The sequence below is a fragment of the Chlorocebus sabaeus genome, chromosome 9, assembly GCF_047675955.1.
Source record: "Chlorocebus sabaeus isolate Y175 chromosome 9, mChlSab1.0.hap1, whole genome shotgun sequence".
Classification (NCBI taxonomy): domain Eukaryota; kingdom Metazoa; phylum Chordata; class Mammalia; order Primates; family Cercopithecidae; genus Chlorocebus; species Chlorocebus sabaeus.
This window is the reverse complement of record NC_132912.1, coordinates 129,918,390-129,939,278: the sequence shown is the minus strand read 5'-3', so window position 1 is coordinate 129,939,278 and position 20,889 is coordinate 129,918,390. Positions and strand designations below refer to the sequence as shown.

At 44.9% G+C, this 20,889-nt stretch overlaps 1 protein-coding gene across 3 annotated transcripts in view; it reads right to left on the bottom strand.

The window, feature by feature from the left end:
• Positions 1–20,889, bottom strand: part of DOCK1 (dedicator of cytokinesis 1) — a 545,325-nt gene that overhangs the window by 75,841 nt on the left and 448,595 nt on the right. For all 3 annotated transcript variants that reach the window (XM_038009711.2, XM_007964409.3, XM_007964410.3), the window contains exons 33-35: positions 15,287–15,435; positions 2,925–3,010; positions 2,552–2,708 (exon numbers count right to left, since the gene is read on the bottom strand). In XM_038009711.2, the coding sequence (XP_037865639.1) occupies positions 2,552–2,708; positions 2,925–3,010; positions 15,287–15,435 (392 nt within the window). The remainder of the gene's footprint in view (positions 1–2,551; positions 2,709–2,924; positions 3,011–15,286; positions 15,436–20,889) is intronic.

Genomic DNA, 20,889 nt, shown 5'->3' with positions numbered 1-20,889 from the left:
TTGCTTAAAACACATAGAAGACTCCATCATCAAAGTTGGAAAACTAAAAAACTTATTGATAATTCTTCCTTCTGGGCACTTATCAGCCTCTTAGATCCCCTTAAGGATTAGGAGGAACACTAAAAAGTTATGTCCATAATAGGGAAGGATTTTGTAAAGGTCTCCATTTCTTTCCCATAGAAAAATACTGGTTCCTATTTCACGTCAATTACATTGGCACCATGACAATACATTACTTTGAATGCTGGCTGGAACGCAAGAAGACAGTGAAGCAAGCTCCGGGTTCTTTCCTGTCTGTAAGACCAAACCAACTGACCTGGGGCAGAGCTTGCTGCTGTACCCCTTGGTCAGTCTCCAGGTGAATATGAAGACAAACACAGTCATGGCCCAGACCTCAGGGTCAGACATCAGAGGCCAGTAATTTCGACAGTAGCCTAAGACACTATGATGGATCTGCAAACATTCAGATTTTTCAAGCTCACAGATTCTTCTGTGTCCAATTGATCGACGAGACCATCAGAGGCATTCTTCGCACTGTTGTAGTGCTTTACCCATCTTCTTTGGTGTTTTATCTACTTTTCCCACTACAGCCCTTAGGATATTCATCACAGTTATTTTAAATTGCAGGTCTGATGATTTCAAAACCTCTGCCATATCAGGGTCTGGTTCTAATGCCTGCTCTGCCTCTTCACTGTGTTTCTGTCTTTAGTGTGCATTGTGATAATACGCTGAAAGCGAGTATGATGGACTGGGTAAAAGGAATCCAGTACCAGCTCCAGTGGTGGTTTCTGTTCCTGGGCTTCCACTCTGTGGGTCTCTGTATCTTCTTGTTTCCCTGACTTTGGGGTCAGAAGTTTGTCTATGGATCTAAGAAGATGGAACTAATAATTGTTGATTGTTTTCCATTTATTCAGCTTTTTTCTTGTTGTGAGGACAGGAGTGACAATTTGTAAGCTCTACACGCTAGATCAAAAACTGGTCCCTTATATTTAGATTTTTAAGGGAAAGAAAACGTGTTAGAGAAATGCTTATCATTAGCCTAACCAGGTTGTCCAGCCATGGGATGAAGGGGCGAAGACTGTTCATGATCTTTTAGCTGTGAAATTCCTCATGGCAAAGCACCGATCCAGCACTGATACCACAGTCGATGAAAAGTGAAAGTATTCCATTTCGTTTATCTTTTTAATCCACATAACTCTGGCTTTTCAAAGAATGAATGATGTGTCATGTTCCTCCTGGCACAGAAGTCCATTTCTGTGAGCATAAAGCACCCACAAGTCCACATACAAGGTGGATGTGGCAGTGAGGGCTATGTATCCAAAAGTTATTGGCGACTCTGAAATCCAGAGGCCAGTGGCTGGGAAGAGAAGGGAGGTAAGCAGAGCAAAGCAGGAGTAGTATTTTCTTGCATTCCTGCCATGGGACAGGCAAGGAAACTTGAGGAAAGCCCTACCACGGCCAGGAATCAGCCCTTGTGTCTCCTTATAAGAGAAGCAGTGAAGGGAGAAGCAGAGAGCTCTGGAGCCAGGCTGTGGGAGTCACGAGGCTGCTGAGAGCCATGAGGCTGGCCGGGAACTGAGCTTGTCGCAAAGCTTCCCAAAAGCTCATTGGTACTAATGGATTTCCTGGATTAGGGACCACAACGACACCAGGAAGGGGGTGTCCACAGAACCCAGCTGTATCAGGGCAACAGCAGGAATGCAAAAGGCAGACAGATGGCAGCAGCCAAGGTCACCCAGGCGTCTGCTCTCCATGGTGCCCAGATCTGGTTTCCTGTGGCTGCCGTAACAAATTACCATAAACCTAAAACAACAGATGTTTCTTCTCAAAGTTCCGGAGGCCAGAATCTGAAATCAAGGTGTGAGTAGGACAACGTTCCCCTAGAAAGCTCTACGGGAGGATTCTTCCTGGCCTTCTCAGGCTTCTGGTGGCTCCAGGCATTCCTTGGCTTGAGGCTGCATCCCTCCAATCTCCGCCTCCATCTTCACAAGGTCTAGCCTATGCTTCTGTGTCTTCTCCTCTTTTGTCTCTTATGAGGACACCTGTCATTGGAGTTAGTACCTCTCCACTCCCCTTGCAGGTAATCCAGGATAATCCCATCTGAGATTCCTAATTTAATTATATTTGCAGGGCCTCTTGTTTCCAAATAAGGTCTCATTCGCAGGTTCTAAGGATTGGGGGATGGACCTACTTTTGAGGCCACCATTCAGCCTACCTACTACATAGCATGCGTTTATAGTCTCCTAATCACAAAGCCTTAAGGGTGTAACCAAGGAGGCACTACCCTGGCTGCAAAATACGATGACTCATCATTCACAATGACAAGGAGAGCTATGTTAAAACGTCCAGAGATGGGACAATTTTACAGACTTATTCAGAGTGGACAACTTTATGATTCCTTCCCTGCAACAGATGAGGAAACAAGTAAAGGAGATTGTTCTGCCGTGGAAAGCTTCGTGGCTGACTGTCATAGATAAGGGCTGGGGCACTCCCTGCTTCAGTTCCTGGTGTGCTGTGAAAACTGAAAACACGTGATTAACCTTTCACTCACCAGCACATTGACGGTGCAGCTCATGCGGTTTTCTTTGTTCTCGTCGTGCATGATGGTTCTATAATCCAAAAGCCTTTCCATTAAGCGCACAACGAGTTTTACAAAAGTTTCTCCTGTTTTAGCGAGGTATTTATGCTTCCTGCAGTGCTCCAGAAGGCTGAAAAATAATTATACACACCTTGTTAATCACACTCAGAAAAAGAAACTCAACGGAGGTGCAATTTTAACTATTTTCCATTATTAACACATTTTAATTATTTCTGGGCTACAAAGTTCATTGTAGTCTAATTACGGTCTCCCTAATTATCTCTCCCTGAGAGATATAGAGCTCTATATTTCTCTGACATAAATCCCACTGCTAATCAACACTTACATTTTATCAAATAACACTTTGTACTGTTCGTCTCCTCTGCCTCCTTCCACTTCATGATCCAGCTTGGTGATGATCTCATTTTCAAACTATAATTAAACAGAGGAAGCGTAAATAATCAGCATGGCGGGTATTTCATTTTATGACTTGAGTGTCAACAGCACATAAATCAACAAGAGAGATCATCCCAGACGCTACCCTCTGCCTTTGAAGCCTCATTTAAGAGTTGCCAACACAGAACCCCTGGAGGTTTCTGATGATCCCCTGCCACAGGGAGACCTTTCGTTTCCTTTTCTGGTTAATGGAGCCTGAACATGCACGTCCTGATAGCAGGAGCAAGAACCAGGGGAAGAAAGACAAGGAAACTGTAGGGGGAAAAAAAAAATCAAAGCGCAGCATGGAAAAAAGTCTCAAATTTCATCTCTACGAACACGTAACATCCAAAATAGCTCGTTGGTTCCTGAAATGAACAGATGGTGTTTCTCCTGCCAGTGAAGAGTTCTCGGCAATCTGAAAACATCCTAGGGGCCACTTAGCTGCCATTCCTTGATAGATCCTAGTGAAATACCTCACTCTGGCTGAAAAAATGTTCTAAAGAGCAAGAGGAGCAATGTCCCTAAAGACAGACCAGCAGGCACCTCAAGAAGGTCCATCTCCAGCTGATCCTCCATCCCCAAGCTTCTGATTAAATTTCCTGGGAATCAGGGTGCAGAAGGGTTGCCAGTATCAGCTAGTTATGTCTCAGATCCATGCTTTTAGAAAAACTCTAAATTCTGGGGAGGTGGAAATCTCTAAAATGTCCTCAAGCGTCTGATCAGGCTGAAAAAACCTCAGTAACAATGGACGTGTTTTCTCCATCCTCACTGCCCAGTTCCCCATCCCTGGCAGAGTTCATAGCCACCTCAGTACTGGGACTCTGGCCTGGTGATCAGCCATGCTGTAGGGGACCCTGAGTTACCATCGACTTGTGCCAGTAGCAAGGAGGGGCTGTGAGATTGTTCGTTCCCATAAAGATGAGACATGCACACTCTAAACTGAAGGAAGATGAACAAAGGAAGAATTGAAGAAAGCTGAATTCAGGGTTCAGAAAGCAGGTACGCCATGGGCATGTACGCAAGGGTCTCCAGGATCTCTTTAAAGCCATGTTCAATCACCTACTTTCTCAGGCAACAATGCTCAAGCCGTCCACTGTTAATAGGATCATAGTGGAATTTAAGCTGAGTGAGAGGAAGAATTTTTCTTTGGTCATTGCTCTAGCCAGCCCCAAAACCTCAAACAGTGCCTTTGATGCTGTAATGGAATGAATGTGCTGTGTGTATAGAAACTATTGAATACAGTTGGTCTTAGACCAACTTAGATTGGATAAAGTGCTTAGACTGGATAAAGCTGGAGAGGGCTTAATATGTCAGCAAAGGAGTGGTCTACAGCGTTGATAAATCACAACCTGCATTCTTGGCCAAGCCAAGCCCTGTGAAAACAGCTCATCCAGAGTGCCTCTGACAGACACTGTGGGCATCAGAGACTTGCGGATGCCCCAGCAAGAGCAGGTGACTATGGCCCCCTGAGAAGCAATAAGCAAGGAGTGGTGATACCCAAGGAGGGGCCTCAAAATGGACACAGACGCCCTGCCTGTCCTTGATCAGTACACACTGCCCAAAGCCACAGCTGTATCACACTACAGATGAAACACAGGCTTTCAGGGCTGGAGAGAAGTATTGATTCTTGCCTGACATCAAGGACTCAGTAACATTCCCAGAACCTGGACCTTAGCGAATCTCTCCAATTTTCTTCTTGATCTTCTCCATGGTCTCTTCCCCCAAATAAACACTTCTTTTTGATTCTGTCTGGCCTAAGAAGTTGAGGGATTTTAGCAGCATAGACAGATGGTTCTATTGAAGGAGGAATGACTTGCTTTATTTTTTTCACCTGAAATCTCACATTAACGATTGTTACCATAAAATAACAACCTTTTGATACTAAACACTACTATCCTGCTCTTTACAGAAAATAATTCTGCAAAAGATAGTTCTTTTTGGAATCAGATACAAGGGAGAACACTTGGTAGTAGCCCAAAAGTTGGCATTTCAAGGCAGTCCCATCTCCCAGGTGGTGGCATGATCCAGACAGACTTCAAAGACTAAATATTTGATGAGGGCTGATGCTTTAGGACAGATAATAAAGACACAAAATTAAATTAAATTTAATCAAAACATGATTCAGTTTCATGTATGTTTAATGAGTACAGACAACATGAAAGGTACAGAGACTGCAGAGAAACGTGCCTTCTCCTGACATGGCCAAACACACAAGCATTTAATATCGCTCCTCACTGGTCAATCCGAAGGGATCTGAACGCGGAGTGTAGGTTATGAAAACGGCATGTTTTCTCTGCTTCCATGTAAATCCAGCTGTCACAAACACCGGCCATGGGGAAGCTACAGCTACCTGGCTGTGCTGCTGATCAAATTTTGACTGAAGAACTTAATGATTTCCAAAAAAAGTGGATGGATGGTAAGGTCATCACAACACAGCTGATTCTAATTTTGCTAACCCTAGTCCAAACTAAGTCATTTACACAAACACCTGGCCACCCTATTCTGTTTATTAGCAAGAATTCAATACCAGAGATCTACAGCTAGCCTCCAATTCTCAGATCCTCGTTAATTTTTACAGAACACACTCAAATTGATTCGCTAGTGTGCTGTGAACTGTTACTATAATCAGAACTAAATGATCCTGTCCCACTAAATTGGAGACAGTACACTTGCTGATAGAGCAGAGCTGGTTTTATAAAAATCATGCTTATTATCTTCCTCATAAATGCACATTGTCTGCTGATTTGCAACAAGGTTCTCTGTGGCTGGGATAAAATTAGCAAGGGTTTCCTGCGTTGCTCAAAAGGTGGCAGAGGCTCACTCACATAATAAACAAAACCATTATATTTTCTCTTTTCTGAATCACTAATATTGCTACAAAAATATTCACAGGGTGTCCAACTTAAAACACTGAACAGAGAGTCTCTAAGCGTCTGATACCAGCGGCCCTCCAAGAACATGAAACAAGAGAACACTTATGGACAGAAGGCCTTTTGGAAAGTTGCTGTTAAATTGAACGTGATGGAATCAGGGGGCTGAGCTCAAAGCGGAATTGACGTCTTGTTAATTCAATTAACTTGAAAAGGAACCACTGCTTTTGCCACTCACTGCCACAGTTAACCATAAGCTATTGGCACCTATTTGAAAGATCATGGAGAGAAGGATCCCAGTAGTAGCTAATCCAAAAGCCAATTATATGCGGTTTGGAATGCGTAATTTTTGTTTTGGGTGAGATTTACTATTCTTACTAATGCATTTATAATTTTATACAACTGTAAGGTATAAAATCAGCCTGCACTTGCCAGCCAGCCAGCCAGGATCACGCTTTACATAATAGAAGAGCTCCAGGGTTCTGTGGGAGTGCAGCAGGAGGCTGCGCCAGGGTGGAAAGGTTTGCACAGATCACTCACCACCTTGACGGAGGGCTCCGAGGTCATCAAGAGCTGGGTGAAATCTGAAATCTATGGGCATGGTCTGCTAAGTACATTAGCAGAAGGGCTTATTTGACCCTTTACAAATAAACCTTAGTACAATGCTGCTGTTTGCCCAGAGTGCTCTAGTTTCTCCTGTATTTAAAGAAAAAATGCTCAGAAGATACTGCAGGCAGGGGCATGGTGTTGGACCACCTCCTGGTTTCAGAGGGCACCAAGGAATCAGACTCTCTCTGCCTTCTCTCCCCGAAATGGGGCCAATCTGATGAAACTGCACAACCACACCTTACCCCTTGAGGATGTGCAGGAGGAGGTGGGCGGGAGAAAGTTGCTGGACTGCATCTGGGTGGAACTGAGGACTGAGTTCACTCAGCTTTGAGTTCCTGTGCTCAGACACATTCATATCTTTATATATAGAGCATTCTTTTTGCCTAACTGCTCCGAAAACTTAATTACACACTTAATTAATCAGTGGCACTTCATCCCATATTCAAAAACCTCCACATCCTCCTACGTCCACCAAGCAGGGGGCTTGCTGACCTTGGAGCTCTCGTGAAACACTCATGAGCCTGGAGGACCCGGTGCAACTCACGTGGAGCTGCCTGGCTGGGGAGCTGTCCATCGCAGGCCATGACACCTTGCTGATGCCTGCGACAGGTGCAGCGGCTCCTCACATCTACACGACACAGATCAAAGAGTGACATTAGGGCTGCATGCAGTTCCAGCGGACTCTGGGAACATGGCCTCAAAATTAGTCCTGTTGAATTTGGTTAAAGGGGATTGTGGAAGTTTGAGAATCTCTTTGCTGGAGGGCTTTTAAGAATGGAATTCAATATAGTCACTGCTCCTGGAGTCAACGATATTGGTTTCCACAGCCTCTCAGACCATCTTTGGGTCTGGATTCAGTGAAACAGAAGCCTCTTGTGCCGTATTTCCTCTTTAGGCAAGAATTATTTTGACATTGAAAGCAAAAATAAACAAACCAACAAATAAAATCCCAATGAATTAAAGAATAAACAAGATAGAATTGCTACCAAACTCATTCACATTCATATTACAGTGGAAAATACATTGGCCTTTCCACCAAGTGGCAGAAGCCGACGACATTCACCCGGCTATTCAATTACTGGCTTCTGGTTACCGGCACGGGCAGCGTGAAGAGATTATTCAAACAGGAGCCTGGCAACACTGATGACATGAAGATTACTCATGTTCTAATACTGTTAGGACTAAATGGGAATTTCTGGAAGTTGTGGAGCATTTTACTGAGCCTCACAAAGATGACAGAAAATAGCTCCATGATTGAAAATATTATTTTTGCTGGGCAGCTTTTTCCATTCCATTTTTATTAATGGTCTATGGCCCACATGGTCATTTGCTGCAATTCTCAGCTGTTAGTTCTGTATTTTCTAAAGGCATAACAAATGGAATTATTTAAAAAGATGCCAGGAGGGAATTTAAAAGTATGCTTTTTATTATGAAGCAAAATCCAGTATGAGGGTGAGACTTGGAGTGTGGTCCATGGGAGGGCAGGGTTCTTGGTGAGGTAGGGAGAGTCAGCTTAAGGCCAGGGGCGGGCTCATCTCCTGTGACCAAGGGCAGGCTCGTCCAGGTGGATGGGATAAGGGACATGAAGACCCCAATGCCTCTCCATATCTCCCCTGCCAGCTTCTCAGTTCCGAAATCTTACCAAGGAGGATCTCTCCTTTCAAACAAGTGGAGATTCCTAGAGTCCTGAGTTTAGGGGTAAACATGCTACTCTCTGGACTGGGGTGGGGACAGGGCGAGGGGGTGGGATGAACACAGCTGTGGTGGTGTCTTGAGGAGTTGGCCAGCTGTAAGGAAAGGGGGCAGAGAATGTGCCCTTAGGCACCAGGACAGGAAGCAGCAGCAGTGGGGGGATGAGTTAGGAGAATGGCTGGGGCATCCGGATCATAAAAAGATTCACAGAAACTGCTGGAAGAGCCAGGATGACCACAGGCAGCTGGAGCACTCAGAGACAAAAGAGGCAGAAGAGATGAGAAATGGGTTTTTGCTGAGGAGCTGCAGTGAGTGCCTTAGGTCAGCTTGACAGAGCTGGCTCTGGGGAGGTGGTGATGAAACTCTGCCAAGGCCTCCAGACGGAAGGTCTCTGATGCTAATGGAACTTCCCCTGTGAAGGGCCACGTTCTGGCCGGAGCTTGGACAGACAGATGCCTAGGAGGCCCCAGATGTCCACAGTGGCCTTGAGTATGGACAGGGCAGGGAAGTGGCACAAGAGTGCCCAGTGATATAGGGGGTGGCTGATGACAGCGGCCACAGGGCTGGACGCCACCTCAGGGGCATGGCTACAGTAGGTATCCACTGGGGCTTCCCACATGCATCCCCACCTCCCTCGGCCTGCAGTATTCACACTACAAGCACTAGGAGGAAAAGAAATCCCTCCACAGGCAGCAGCCTCCTGGCCGTACACAAACAGGGCTGGGATGGGAGAGAGGTGTGAGACTGCTAGAGCGTCACGCAGCGTCCAGTCGCTGGGAGTGCCTTTCTGTCAATGGACCGGAGCTCTATGGCTGTGGACCCAGCCCACAGTGAAACATACGACTTTGAAGGTAGGAGGGATTTCTAAGAAGAATTCACGGCCACTGTGCACATCTGGGGGCCTCCCATCTCACAGGCTTCTGTCTGGCCCAGCCCCTGCCCAGCACGGCCCTTCACGGGGGCTTCTACTAGCATCAGGGACCTTCAGCCTGGAGCCTTTCGTGGAGCTTCATCGCCACCTCCCCAGAGCGAGTGCTGTCAAGCTGACTTAAGGCACTCACTGCAGCCCTGGACAGAGTGTCCCAGGCCACAAGGAGGACATGGCCCATGAAAGGATAACTCCATGCCACCCCATCCTGCCGCCAAGAGAGCCCACTCAACACATGGACCCTGGAGAAGCAGGATAAGGGCGAGGCTGAGTCTGTTCCAAAGGAAAATTTGTGCTCTTTCTTGCACAAGTGGAGACAGGAAATCAGCAGGCTCTTGACGAGGTGTAAGGGAAAGAACATTCTAATGAAATGCCCTCCGCTGTGGCTGAGGAGCGAGCGCGAGAGCAGAAACTCCGGGCAATGTTAGAAAAGCCCATTTGTAACACATGCTTTTAAAATTCCAGTAATGGTTTGGTGCAGTTTAATCTTGAGTAAAATAGCAGGTTTTTCTTCTGAATCCAGCAGGTCTCCTCTCTACTCCAATTGTAAGAGTAAAATACAACCTGGACATACATATTATTTCATACTTCACAAACAGTAGCACATTAACAGCTCCACTCCAACAGACATAGCAACCTTTAAAACGTAAGCTCTATCATGGGTTCAAAACACTAAAGTGTTGTGAAAACAAACCCCCTAATGTCTTCCCCCCACTCCAGTAGGGTTTGCACATCTGCTATAAAAGTGGAGGCAACTTAAGCCCTTGCTGAGGTGACTAATAAGGTGAGGTAACTGGGCTTGTGGCAGAGGAGTTAGGCAGCAGCCGACCATCCCCAGCCCAGAAGCTCATGGATGGAGAAGCAGGTGGGGCCAGCCGTGCACCAATGTGCCACACACATGCCCACTCTACACATTCGCCCACATCACCAACAAAGAATAGGGGCCATCCCTTGTGCTTCAGAAGACCAGCTGAGGGACGAGTGGAACTGGGGGCAGAAAGGACTTAGAAAACGTAGATAGAGTAAGTCAAGAGACAAATACTGTGGCCCAGGAATAATCCTGGCCCAGTGCAACGGTGACTGTGCAAAGAGGATGGAGGCTGCAGAAGAGACAGAGGGAGGATTGATGAAGCTTCACAAACGACTGCCACGGAGGCCAGGGGAGCAAGCAAAGGCCAGGCCAGTGCGACCCACAGCCGGAAAACCCAGTGACAAGGAGACTGGCAGAAAAGGGGACGACACTGCAGGCTGGGGGCATTCCAGCTGGGAAGCTGAGGTGGGCACATCAAACAGAAGAAAACTGATCTTTTCCCAATCACAGAAGCAGATTCACATCCAAGAGAGATTTTTCTAAAACATGGGTTAGTTTTTCTGCCTTCATGTTAAAGATCTTTAATGTACGCTATCCCTTGTCTGCAGAGGTTCAAGCAGATGACAACACAGATAAAACAGATGACTCTGAACCAACAGTTCAGGGAGCTGACCACGCTCAGTGGGTCCTTCTTGTGGGTGAATCTGTGTCTTCACGCTTATGCTTGGATTTACATACATCCAAGCACGGCATGTTTCATGCTTGTGAAACAGTCTGGTGTTTATGAGATGGAACTAAATATACCACCTATTTCATGGTACTACTCAAAAACAGTTTGGTTTTCTGGAAAGACGTTTCCTGACGCTGGGTGGAGTGTGAAGCCCAATGGGAAGACAGTGTTTAAAATGGTGGCACAAATTCTGTGGCCCTCCTTAACTTCAGACCATTTCCTAGCAAACCTGGGGCCCCTGCAAATTGGAGAAAATGAACCACTTCCTCAGAAGATTATTGTAAGATTTTTTAAACCTACCACAAGGCAGCCATGAGACAAAAGAATGTGAGGGCAAAGGGGAACAATTCAGAAACCAAACTCATATTCATCTTTATTCTAACTGCTCTTAACCTTATTTTGACCCAAAGACTGCTTAAAAAAGTGACAAATGGAATGATGTTTTAAATACTTTTGATCTTAGTTTTCTGTGCTAGTGACGTTTATCTATATAAATACACTTTCCCCCTTAGCCTGATTCTTTAGTAGCCATTTTTCACAAAGTCCTTCTTTGGGCTTGATTTATATAAAATTCAAAAAGTCAGATGAATTTTCTGCCTAGGAAAAAGCATTTAAATTATAATTCGTAGTTCCAACGAGTTGGCAGTGAAATTGGGGCCATGATATCGTGCCAGCAGCAACAGAGATGGGGCAAATCTTATGGTACTAACATCAAACCATTTGGCAATAATATCAAAAGTTACAAAAATATTTGAAATCAGTAATTACATTTATGAGAGTGTATACTGGGAAAACTTTCAAAATAAATTCACGCTATATGCATGAATGCGTTCACGGCACAGTAATTCGCAGCAGTGAAAATCTGCAAACAACCTACATGCCCAGTTATATCAAGAAAGTGAGAGTTAATTCTATGCCATCAGTAATATCACTAATATCATGGTTGCTATGCTGTCATTAAGGGAAAGCTCTTTGATATATTGTCAAACAGAAACAACATTCATAAAAAAAACTAAGTATAGTATTTACAATGTTGTATTAGTGCAGTCCTTATACAAACACTTTGTATAGACACAGACTGAGAGTGAGCCAGAGACACAAAAACAGCTGTTCTTTCCAAAATGAATTATCTTTAATATTATTAAAAATAAATACAGGGGGACCTTCTGCTATCTTGGAAAAAAAGAGAGATGGGAAGGAAAGAAGGAAGGGAGGAAAGAAGAAAGAAAGGGAGGGAGAAAGGAAAGAAGAAGGGAGGCAGGTACTAACACCACTCATCCCAACACAACTGACATGACACTGGGGAAGTTAAACTAAAGCCCTCCCTACTGTCCACAATTAGAATAACGTGAAAATAACAGTCACCTTATAAAAAACTGCCTAGGGCTGGGCGCGGTGGGTGCCTGACTCCTGCAATCCCAGCACTTTGGGAGGCCAAGGTGGATGGATCACGAGGTCAAGAGATTGAGACCATCCTGGTCAACATGGTGAAACCCTGTCTCTACTAAAAATACAAAAATTAGCCAGGCGTGGTGGTGCACGCCTGTAGTCCCAGCTACTCAGAGGCTGAGGCAGGAGAATCGCTTGAACCCGGGAGGCAGAGGTTGCAGTGAGCTGAGATTGCGTCACTGCACTCCAGTCTGGACAACAGAGTGAGTCTCCGACTCAAAAAAATAAAAAATTGCCTAGTGGAGCAAAGTGCAGAAAACAAATAATGATACCCTAGCCAGGTGTTAGGCTCCTCTGCAATGGGTTTGGAAGCACAGTGGTGGGCGTGTGGAGGTTGAAGGAAACGGCTCCAGCAGTCAGACTCTGTTCATCTCCCATGCGCTCCTCCCTGGCTTCGGGAGCAACCTCGAGGAAATGGCCACGCCCAGGTTTGTATGCGGCGTTGGGCCCCATGGGCCTGCAGACACAGGGGGCTCACCCTGCAGGCTGCCCCCTGCACTCCACAAACACCCACACCAAGGGAGGTTTGAGCCCTGAAAGAACAGAAGCATCCACAGCCGCCTTTTACGGTGCCGGGCACCATGCTAGGGGGTGTACAGGTCTGATTTTATTTCATTCTCACTACACGCCTTTCTGGTAGATTCTATTTCATGCCAAGGTTACAAGCTTGAATTGGAGACTTAAAAGATGCTGAGTGATTTGCTGAAGACCCAGATAATACCTGGCTAAGCCTGTGAACCTCAGTCTCCCTGCCCTCAGTATCTAAACTCAACTTCTACTCATAATGTGGAGACGGTTTTGGTTTCTTCTCTCTCTTTTCTGTTCTACGAAAGAGCAAAATCATCCTTCATATGATATGATGAAGACGACCAATGAAAATCTATAAACTACTCAAAGCTCCCTGAAATGATAAACTGCAGAGGTGGGTAAGGATAATATACCCTTTAATATTAGATCCCACCAACATTAAAATTGATGAAGTTTTGATTTCCTTTCATTATAGGAATTTTTCTGCAAATTCTTCTAAAATCTATGTAAAATGCTTAGTATGTTGACTTGAATTGCTATAATAATTTTTAATTTTTATGTATTTATTTAGAGACAGGGTCTGGCTCTGTCACCCAGGTGGGAGTGCAGTGGCGTGATCACAGCTCACCACAGTCTTGACTTCCCTGACCAAGGCGTGCACCACCATGACTGGCTAATTTTTGTATTTTTTGTAGAGACGGAGTCTTGCCATGTTTTCCAGGCTGGTCTCGAACTCCTGAGCTCAAGTGATCTGCCTGCCTTGGCCTCTCAAAGTGCTAGGATTATAGGTGTGAGCCATCACATCTGGTCCAGTATAATAATTTTTAAAAGGTATCTTTCAATTCAGAGGACTCCCTAGCACTTGGGCTTCTCCTAGGTCTCCTGCAAAGCATCATGGCCAAACCATTAGTACACTAAGGAGAAAGTCATACCATGTGCATGTGTGGGGATGTGCATGTGCATGTGTGGATATACATGTGTATGTGTGTGTGGGGATGTGCATGTATATGTGTGTGTGGGGATATACGTGTGTGTGTGTGGATATACATGTGTATGTGTGTGGGGGGATATGCATGTGTATGTGTATGTGTGTGGGGATATATGTGTGTGTGGGGATATACATGTGTATGTGTGTGGGGGGATATATGTGTGTGTGTATATACATGTGTATGTGTGTGTGGGGATGTGCATGTGTATGTGTGTGTGGGGATGTACATGTGTATGTGTACGTGTGTGGATGTACATGTGTATGTGTGTGTGAGGATGTGTATGTGTGTGTGTGTGTGGATATGTGTGTGTGTAGGGATATACATGTGTATGTGTGGGGGGAATGTGCATGTGTATGTGTATACGTGTGTGGATATACATGTGTATGTGTGTGGGGGATGTGCATGTGTATGTGTATATGTGTGTGGGGATATATATGTGTGCGTGTGTGTGAGGATGTCTATGTGTATGTGTATGTGGATATACGTGTGTGTGTGTGTGGGGATGTACATGTGTATGTGTGTGTGGGGATACACATGTGTATGTGTGTGTGGGGATGTGCATGTGTGTGTGTGGGATATACATGTGTGTGGGGGATATACATGTGTATGTGTGAGGATATACATGTGTATGTGTATGTGTGTGTGGGGATATACATGTGTATGTGTGGGGGGGGAATGTACATGTGTATGTGTACATGTGTGGATATACATGTGTATGTGTGTGTGAGGATGTGTATGTGTGTGTGTGAGGATGTGTATATGTATGTGTGTGTGGCTATACGTGTGTGTGTGGGGGATATACATGTGTATGTGTGTGGGGGATGTGCATGTGTATATGTGTGTGTGTGGATATACGTGTGTGTGTGTGGGGATGTGCATGTGTATTTGTATATGTGTGTGGGGATATACATGTGTATGTGTGTGTGTGAGGATGTGCATGTGTATGTGTATGTGTGTGTGCATGGGGGATATACATGTGTATGTGTGGGGGGATACACATGTGTATGTGTGTGTGGGGATGTGCCTGTGTATGTGTGGGTGTGGGTGCCAACCCAAGAATAAATAAACACTATATACTTATTTTCTTGGGATCCAGGAGATTTTGTTACTTCCTGAGCGTAAGTTATGCAGCAGAGTTGGTCCCTCATGCTGTTTGGCATAGTATGTTTTGAGCACTTTACATACACTTTCTTAGAGGAATTTTCATCAGTTTCATTGCACAGGCAAAAGACCTTAAGTCTCTTAAGACACACACTTAAGAGAATAAAAGCAAAGACTTTAGCTTTCAAAATACCATAATTCTGCAATAAGCAGCCGGACTGAGAGAATATAACACATGACCTTTGAGTAAACACTCTACAAGAGCACGTACCAAGAAGTGGGAGCAAGAGACTTTTATCCAGGGTTGAATGTGTAAGTAAACCCAGATTAAAAGAAGTAAGTAAGAGCTAAAAATTCAGAATAATCCTTCTGAAAGTTGAGTGCAAGGGATGATAAGCTTCTTCAATAAGGAAAATCACAGGCCTTTTCTGTCTCAAGCTGTAGGAAAATGTGTTTTCCATGTTGGCACCTTTAACTCTAGAATTGTCTACAAGTTTCTTTCAAGGTTTTCAGGTTTGTCTCCTTCATGTCCCCAGCCACTCGCTGCACATCTATGTCCTTACCATTTGGAAGCTTCGGGTCGAATGGAATTCACACTGCATCATATCAAAGAAGATAGGGATGGTGGCTTTGCGCAGCTCCGTCTCGGGAATTAACGTCATTTCTAATATTGGGCCCACCATTTCTGGAATGAACTTTATCTTGTGTTGACCTTGGAATAAAGAAATACAGTATTCAGAAATAAAGAAAAATAGAATTCTAAAATGGGCTTAAATGGATAAAACAACACAACACAGATCACTGTGACTTTGAGCAGCAGGATCCCGAAAATATGCATCAAATTCTCTCTGCAGATGATGATTCTGAACTTTCCCAGCCATTAGTATAAGAAGTGGCCTGTATTCCACATTTTATAAGTGAAGCTATTCAAAGAGCTGCGCAATATAAGCCTGTAATCATGACTTCTCTGTCAGAGAAGATAAACACTGTTTTACAAGTAGCCGATTCTATCACACGGATTCAGAACCCATGCAGCTTGATTCCCAGTTCTGAATAGAGCAGGGGCTGCGAGTGGGGAGTCTCAGCCGCTAACTCTGTGCACAGTGACAGGAACAGGAGCCGACAAATGAGAGCGAGCGGATAGTCTCTTGGGTCCTTTTTATCTCCCACATCTTATGAAGATGAGTTTACCATTTGACACCTCTGTAAATAATCAGAGTGATTTCTGCAACATTCCAAATGACTCCAATCAAAGTAAATCAAGGCGCCGGCAGCTGAGGCTGAAACCCTAAAAACAGCAGTGATTCCACCTTCTCGAGCTATTGTTTGATAGGAAAATGCTTATTTAAAGAACAACTTTATTAGATCTCATCTCACCTAGCTTGTCCCAGATATGATTTTGAAAGAACTGAGAAAAATGTTTCTCAAAAGTTTTCAAATGTGAATCATAATACGATCATATTAGCTAGCATTTACAATCTACATGACAAGCTCAGGAGAAAGCATCATCTCACTGAATTTTCACAGTAACCCTGTGAGATGGGCACCTTCTTAACCTGTGAAACAGATGAGGAAAGTGGGCTGTTCCCAAAGCTGTTCCGTGAGCCGTTCAGAGAAAGGGAGCAGCAGGATTTGAACCTGGGTCTGAGATTATGAGGGCTTAGCTGTGACTCTCATTTTGCAAATTCCTTCCCTGTTTGCTTGTCTCAGGATCTTTGCATGGCACTCGGACCCCACCCACCTCTCTGAAAGAGGAACTGTTTGAGCTGTCCACTCCCTTATCTGTCCTCAATAATTGCAAAATGAACAGAGAGGTCAGTGATCTGTCATTTTCTGTCATTTTATCCACCACTGCTGAGATATTACAATTCTAAAATAAACCCCCAGAAAGTAGAGACTGGTTTCTCACAAGCGCTCAATTTATGTTTTTAATGTCAATGGTTTTTGTTGGAAATCTTGGTATTGTACTTTCCTGGGTCTCTATCTCTGACTTAGAAAGATGCTAGCCCAGGATCACCATCGGGAAATCTGGTGACCGGTCCGAGCAGCTGGCAGCTGGGCCTGATGTGGCCAGCCCCTTCCTCCTGCTAGCTGTGGGTTGGCTGCCATTGTCCCCACCCCAGCTGGGGACCCTATATCCTGTGGGTGCATGGCTGCTGTACCTCTGAGGATCAGGGTGAGCTCCTAAAGAGCTTGAAGTGAACCAGGCAAGTTCAGAGCGATGGCAGCGGGAGGAAACCACAGCAACTGCCAACTTCTTTCACTGCCTGGACACTGCACCTCCGGAATGAAGCTCCTGGAAGACTCCTTTCTAAACATGGGGCTACGAACCTTAGTTAAGGCGACATAATGAAACTCAGAGGTAGGTCCTATCAAAAAGGTGGTCTTTTAAAAGCCGACCCTCTTGTCTTTCAGAAATCTTGATTTTGTTTTCATTTCACCCCACTGCAACTAAACCATTTCATTTCCAAAATAGAAGAATGCCCAAGAAATTAAATGTTTCAATAAAATATTTGCGATATTTTGTTAACACCAACAATGTATCCCAAATTAATCAATCTTATTAATATTTTTACACAATCGGGAAACTAAATTCTTTAGTTTTCTTTGCAATTCAACGAATATACATTTGTGTAAAGAGAATCATTAAACAAATGTGGCTACTATAACTATACTTAAGAAAATAGGTAATTCTCATAATTAGACTGAATGACTTCTTATTGGATGGACATACACACAAAATGTAATTAACATCTTATTTTTAACTTTTACGACATAATTAATAATTTGACTAAGACTATCACTGTGTGATTCTCATCACTTTCCCAAATGTTTAATGTTTCTGAAAGGCCTGTAACTGCTGCAAAGCATTCTCTTGAAAATGCTATTATATTCCATCTCTCAGGTGACACTTTCCGTGTATTATGCCTAAAAAATGTCAGAGCCAATGTTTCAGAAAACAGATGATGGTGACAGCAAGTTGTTCATCAACCACAATTTCAGTGTCATAAAGTTCTGTCTGTCACCAACAGGTTTTATTGTTCCAAGCTGGGAAAAACATAGAAAGCAGTAACAAGTGGTTGTAGAAGCAGGGATTGGAAAAAGAAGCGACCAAAACGACAGTAGCTTAACCTCTGAATATTACCCTCCTTATTAGTACAGAAGACACACTGGCCTGGAGCTGGTACCGAGTTCTGAGCACAGTGACACCCCTGGGGACTGACTCTTCGCAAACCAATGGTCCCCAAGGCGAGCAGGAGTGGGGAGGAAATGTTCTCTGGTAGCCACCGTTTTTTTTTTTGTTTTTTGTTTTTTGGATATTTGTATTATGGATTTTCCCTGGAGCACATCTTGCTCAAATTTAACAATGAACTCAGGTTTGGAACCAATGAGGACCAAGGTGACTCCTGCAGTGTAGACTTAAAAGAAAAAGAGGGCATGCTTTTGAGACAAAGCAAGGTGATGAGGAGAATATTTTACCTCCAGTCCTTGCCAGTCTCATAGCCCACCTACAGTCTATTCTAGTTACAGAACATGGAGCTGCTTCCCCTGGGAACAACATCTTGTTTTCTCACGAAGCCAGGGCCTCCCCAGTCAGAAGCCTCCTTGTAGGTGTTTAAATTATCTCTTTGCAATCACTGGTGTTAAAAAATCTGGGACATTAAACATAGACTCATCCCAGAAAAATCTCTATACACAAGAGCAGGCAGAGCAAAAAGTTCCACCACCCAGCCAAACCTGTTAGGCCACACTGTATACAGGTTTTAATGAAAAGCACACAATTTGCTCAGTCACCAAAAACACCCATGAAGGGAATCCCTGCATGAAAAATATCCCAAACCCAACACGGCGGATAAAGATCTTGCTCCAAGCACATTTGTTCTGGCTGGCTCGGGTCTAGTGCTCGCTGCAATGTGCTGGATGTAATAAACAAAATGTAAATCGAGGTGGCACAGGCAAGGAGATCAGGTGCTCCGGCGGGCTGCTGCACAGAGTACGCTTTGATAAATAACTCAGGAGCTGGGTAAATAAACACATTTTCCCCCCTTTTTTCTTTTGAGAGAGAGCCTGCTTTTGATTTCTCCTTTCAGACTCAAAATATGACAGGTCTGGGAGGGAAAGAAACACATCACTCTGTCCCATGGGGCAGTGCCATGTTTGCCCTTGCATTAAATTGAGCAAAACAGACCCCAGATCCTTGCTCTGAGGCTGGGCATGGAGGAGGCGAGAGCTGAGATGCTCCTCTCTATGGGCCATGCATACTATTGGAAAGACTCAAGGAGGAGACTCGTGGAGCGTTCAGCTGAAGGTCTGCTCAAGTGACAGTTTATTAATTGCAAGCTGATAAATAGATCTGATTTCCATTTCTATTTTCTTGGCAGAGTCAGTGCTATCATCCTGCCAATACGTTCCCAAACCTGCACCCATTTACAAAAGAAGTAAACACAAACAAACAAACAAAAAAACTATGTGCGAAGTAGGCTGTGTACATCCTAGGAAACTGAGATGTGCTGTCATAAATTTGGAGCGTGACAGCCTTGGCAAAGACACTCAGGCACCTGGGATCATGGCAGGAAGGAGCTGGGCTCCTGAGGCCACCCCGTGGGGCTATCCTTAGCTATCCTGAGGGGCTGCTTGGGGAATATCCTGTGGGCTGCAGGTGCTTTTACGATCATCTCCCTCACTTTGAAAAATAACTTATTTTACCAGCAAGGAACCCAACTCTGGTGGCTGACTGTTATTTCCTGTTGTTTCCAAGTCCGTGACCCTAATTGGCCGGTCATGGTTTACTTTTGACCTCTTGGCCGTTTCTCAGGCCAGAGTCAATGTTCCTGGCTAAAAAGCTGTAAAACACACATCTCATGCATTAATCACCATATTCAAATCAGCCACTGACAGGAGGGAGGGGGGAAATTTGCTCTTTTCACTGCAACCTTTTCCAAATCAAGTCTCCTGTCGCTTGACTTGGCCTATCTGGGGCATGACAGATAACGTGAAGAGAACCAAGTGCTTTGTGTCAGACCCAAGGGCATCCTCAGAAGGCTGGGCCTGCCCAAGCACTTGGAGGGGGCACGAGGAGAAACTCACCATTTCTGGGCCCGCCTTTCCTTCCTTCATTGTTATCGTGGCATGTGGCACAAACTGAAATGGAGCCACATTCAATGGCGATCAATCTCAGGGACTACAGAGGTGACATTAAATATTCTTGAACACAAAAACAACCCCAAACCAGAAAACTAGAAAGGCAGGAGCACCCGTCAGTCAGGGTGATGTCTGGCCAGCTGTGGCTCGAGCTGAGTTTTAGAGGCTCCCTCGGTGCTAGGCAATGACCGTGACACATGGAGAGCAGTGGGGGATCCTGGGGGTGCTCAGGGGCCAGGGTGAGTCGCATGGTGGCTGCAGCTGTGTACGGGGAGAAGGAAGCATTTCAGTATGTAAATACCCATCAGACCCTCTGCTAGGGTGGTGTCTCTAGTTATCAAAAATGATGTGAAATGTTATTGAGCCACTCCAGAATGAGAACCTTCATTTGAAAGTCTATGTGCAAGCGTCCCCTCGGGGAAAATAGACAACTCACCATCTATACTTCAGAGTTAAAGTGTAGAAGAAAACGGACTCACTCTTTTAGGAAGGGCCAGGGTAAAAGATGGCCTCAGAGAGAGCCTGTGTCCAGAGGAGAGGTCTGGGGTCTGCCCTGAGAGCCCGACTGTGGCAGGTGGAGCTCATATCACCTACTTCATGAACGCTGGTGCCTATTAAAAGTCCTGGACTCCCTGAATTCCAAGAGACAACAGCCCCCCTCCATGCCATTGCTGTGAAAGCCCTCCGCCCTCTCCCGCCTCCCTCTCTCCTGGGACCACACTGGGTCCCCGCCTGGCGTGGGGCCTGCCATCTGGCCTGCCAGAGCAAATGACACATGCATCCGTCAGAGCACAATTTTAACAAAGAACACAGAGAGAGCAATTAGAATGAATCATGGATGGTCCTCCTCCCTGTTCTAAAAGCCTTAGCACTTTATTACTGAGATCATCGTATATATATGTCATAGAACTCTTGAGTTTTGGGATTGGAAGGCTCTTGAAAAATTCAGTCCAACCACTTTATCTAACAGCCCAGAAAGACTGAGCCATGTGAATTCGGCCTCACAGGGAGGCAGGAGTAGGAG